The 3,447-nt window shown below is 50.4% G+C and overlaps 1 protein-coding gene across 1 annotated transcript in view; it reads right to left on the minus strand.

Annotated features, from left to right (window-relative positions):
* Positions 1-111: 111 nt before the first annotated feature.
* DNAAF9 (dynein axonemal assembly factor 9) overlaps positions 112-3,447 on the minus strand; it is a 189,723-nt gene continuing 186,387 nt past the window's right edge. Inside the window, exons 37-40 of the mRNA XM_007465433.1 lie at positions 3,359-3,447; positions 2,142-2,207; positions 802-895; positions 112-224 (exon numbers count right to left, since the gene is read on the minus strand). The exon at positions 3,359-3,447 is cut by the window's right edge and continues 5 nt beyond it. Of these exons, the coding sequence (XP_007465495.1) occupies positions 112-224; positions 802-895; positions 2,142-2,207; positions 3,359-3,447 (362 nt within the window). The remainder of the gene's footprint in view (positions 225-801; positions 896-2,141; positions 2,208-3,358) is intronic.

A 3,447-nucleotide genomic window follows, 5' to 3' on the forward strand; every position in this document is an offset into this window, starting at 1 on the left:
AGTACACAAAGGCCAAGGAGAACAAAGATAGCCCCTCTAGGGAGGGGCCTCTGGAAAAGCTGAGGTTAAGACACCCCGTTTTCAAACGTCCATCTCCAGGGTCTTCTTCCTCTAGGGCTTCTGCTCAAAGAGGTCATGATACTCCTGCTGCTCCAGCTCGCGGTTATACTTCTCGATTTCCCGGTTGGCTTCTTCCACGTAGTCATTCATGAACTGGTCCATGACTGGCACCTCATTAAGGAAGAAGGCCCTGAGCCTTGGGGCCAAGGGAGCTGCCCAGGCCAGAGGAATCTGTGGACAGGTGAAGTAGGGGACACTGAGGTAGTGAGTGCTCAGCCTGCACAGAAGGTACCTGACTGGCTTTTTTAATATACTGGCAGCACCACAGCTGCAAAGAATGTGACAGGGGTTGACACAGGGCCCTTCATGAGCTCTTAGAACTGAGCCCTTCAGCTTTCACTAGCCCACAGCAGCACCCCATCCACCTTCTCACAAATTAACTACTGTAATCAGACCCAGTCTCCAACTTGTAAATCATGACTCCCTGATGACCACAGGATGTCACCACAGCTGCATTTAAACTACAACCCCCAGAGTAACCTCAGCCATCACTGAATGAAGAATAAATCTAATTTTAATGACTCTAAGAGGACAAAATGAAAAGTCAGCCTCTGTGGCTTGCTGTGTATTCCCAAACCCAGCCAGCACCACGGGCTAGGCTATGATGGCTCTAGCAGATACCCTCTTTACAGCCAGGTTTTCACACACCCCCAGCCCCTCTGCCCCAGATTCCAAGGATACGTGGGTGAAAATCAGTCTTGTCACCAAAGAAGTTGACAAACTGGGTGCCATTATAAAAGTAACCTGCAGGTAGGGGGTCCAGGTGGCGTTTCACCTGTAGGAGAAGAGTCCTGTTAGAATTATCTGACCATTTTCTATCATTCACTCATTCATTAAAAACAAAAACAAGGACTTCCCTGGTGGTCCAGTGGTTAAGACTCTGCACTTCCACTGCAGGGGGCATGGGTTTGATCCCTGGTTGGGGAACTAAGATCCTGCATGCTGCGTGGTGCGGCCAAAAAAAAAACAACACCCCAAAACAAACAAGCCTATTACCCTAGCAAAATAGCCCACTTTGCCCTGTGGAAGGCTAGGTGTGCCAGGGAATTAACACCATCCTCACAGCAGCCATCAAACAATGACTGACAGAGGTTCTCCCACCTCTCAGGGAGGAACTCTGGGATTATTAATGGGACCAAGCCCCAGGTGCCAACAGTGGTACTGGTTTGACAATACACGATTCCCTTCTCTTACTTTCCCATTTTCCTAATAGTGTTTTCTAGAATCACTTCCAAAATAAAATACCTGCGCTCAAATCCTTATTTAAGGTGTGCTTCTGGGGAAACACACACTGCCTGCCTTCTGAGGTGCCCATGGTGTCCTCAGCAGGGACACCCAGAGATGCCCAGGCCCTAGAGTCGGAATAAAGGGGCCCTCCTCAAATCCACAGCAGGGGTTCCTGGAAGCCCAGAGTCCTGCCCCACCTGCTCATTACTGGGACTTGTGACAAAGCTCATGCTGAGACCTGGACTCTCTGTCCCTTTTAGCCTTTTCCCCCAAACCCATCAGGAAAAGGCCTCAATGGGTATGGGAACTGGGGTAGAGCCTGGGAGTCAGCCTGGAGTCTGAGAGGGCTCCTCAAAGGGCCTCTCATCCTGGCCTCAGGATTTCACAACCTGCCCATAAGGAACTTCAGGATCTAGAGTTTTTACCTGGGCCCTCGCTGGTTTCTCTGTGGTTTATCTAGGACAGAGGAATGGGAGGAGGAAAGGACTTCTGCAGCTGCTTGAACACGGTGACAAAACAGACCTCCATGTCACCTGTTTCTCCCACAGGCACTAGTTCTCCTCAATTTTGTAACCACATCACACCAGAGGGCACCCCACCCTTCTCACTGAGGCTGCAAGGCCAGGTGAGCTGAGGTTTCTCTTTACCCAGCTTCCCTCTGTGGCCTGAGAGAAGCAGGACCTCCAGCATGCCCTACAAACAGCCACCTCACTCAGGAATCCTAAAAGATAGAGCTGCACAAGAACATCCTTGGGACACTGAGGAGACTTAGGCCCCCAGGGCAGGGTACTTACATGGATGTTCCTGATCTCCTGCTGGGTCAGCATCCCCCTGGTCTTCAGGGCTTTCCTCTGAGGCTTCTGTGCAGAGATGTAAGGAGGTGTCAGTTTCCAACAGAGCTGATGGGTACATGGGAGGGTAAGAGCTCAGGGCTCTGGGGGCCAGTTACATGACTGAGATGCCAGAAAGGGAAGCACAAGCATCGTCATGGACTGGATACAATATCCTGCCTGTCTGTCCCTTGAGAAGACCACTTTCCCATCACAGAGTCCTGCGGGCCAGGGGGGAACAAACGGCAGAAGAGTGACTGATGCATTTGCAAATAGGCGTTTCTGCCTCTTTGCAGATTCTCAATCCTAGGCCCCACCAGTGACAGACATGCAGACAAAAGAACAACTGGAGGTCTCACAGTCGAATACCACTTAAGAGTTTATCCAGTGAGTCTGAGAAAGACCCAGTCTGCAAGCAGCCATTCCTTAGTATAAAAGACAGGTCCCAACTGAGCATGTACAGAAGACCCAGGCCCCAGCCAACTCTATTTCCAGAGCTCTAGAATAAGCTTAAGCTCAGACTGTGCTAAGAGGCTTAGAACCCAAAGCTAGCAGCATATGAGAGGATTTTAACTCCAGTCCGGATTTTTTTTCTTTGTAGTATTGGACTAAAGATGTTTGTGTGGATCTATAGGCAAGCCTCCTCTTCCCCTGTACCTCTCTCCAGGGCCTCCAGGCTCACTGCTGTCTATGCTTGGAGTCTTGGTTTGCAAAGGACTCTAAGCATATCTTTGTTGTTTTTCCTTTCTAGAGAGAGAACCAAAGTACAGGAGATGCTGGGCTCAGAAGACAGGAGAGTCTATGAATTAGGTTCAGCTAAGAAGACATTTTTGAGTTTAGAACACTAAGCTGATCCAGGGTCCACATGAAACAACTAAGTTTCACCTAGGTCCTGGTTAAGCCATCTGATAATAACTCCAGTCTGCCTTGGGAAGCAGGACTGGAAATGGCTTTGAGAACCTGGGCTCGCAGGGTAGGCAGCAAAACAAGTCTGCCTGGGGTTTGCCCCAGGGGCTTCCTCCCACTCTCAGAGTCCCTGAAAACGTTGGCTGAGCCTGTGAGGGGTGAACCAGTGGGGAGAAAGCAGGGAGAAGGTGGAGGGGCTTCTGCCTCAGGTCCATCAACAACTCTGAAGTGTATGGTCATATCAGTGCCAGGTCTGTCTGGGCTTCGGAAACCACCTGCTTAGCTGACTGCCGCAGCCAGTCCTTGACACTTTCTTCCTTCAGGGAGCAGCCTATGAACACGAGGTAGCATTCCTGCTTCCCGC

This window comes from Lipotes vexillifer, unplaced genomic scaffold (genome assembly GCF_000442215.2).
Source record: "Lipotes vexillifer unplaced genomic scaffold, Lipotes_vexillifer_v1.1 scaffold875, whole genome shotgun sequence".
Taxonomy (NCBI): domain Eukaryota; kingdom Metazoa; phylum Chordata; class Mammalia; order Artiodactyla; family Lipotidae; genus Lipotes; species Lipotes vexillifer.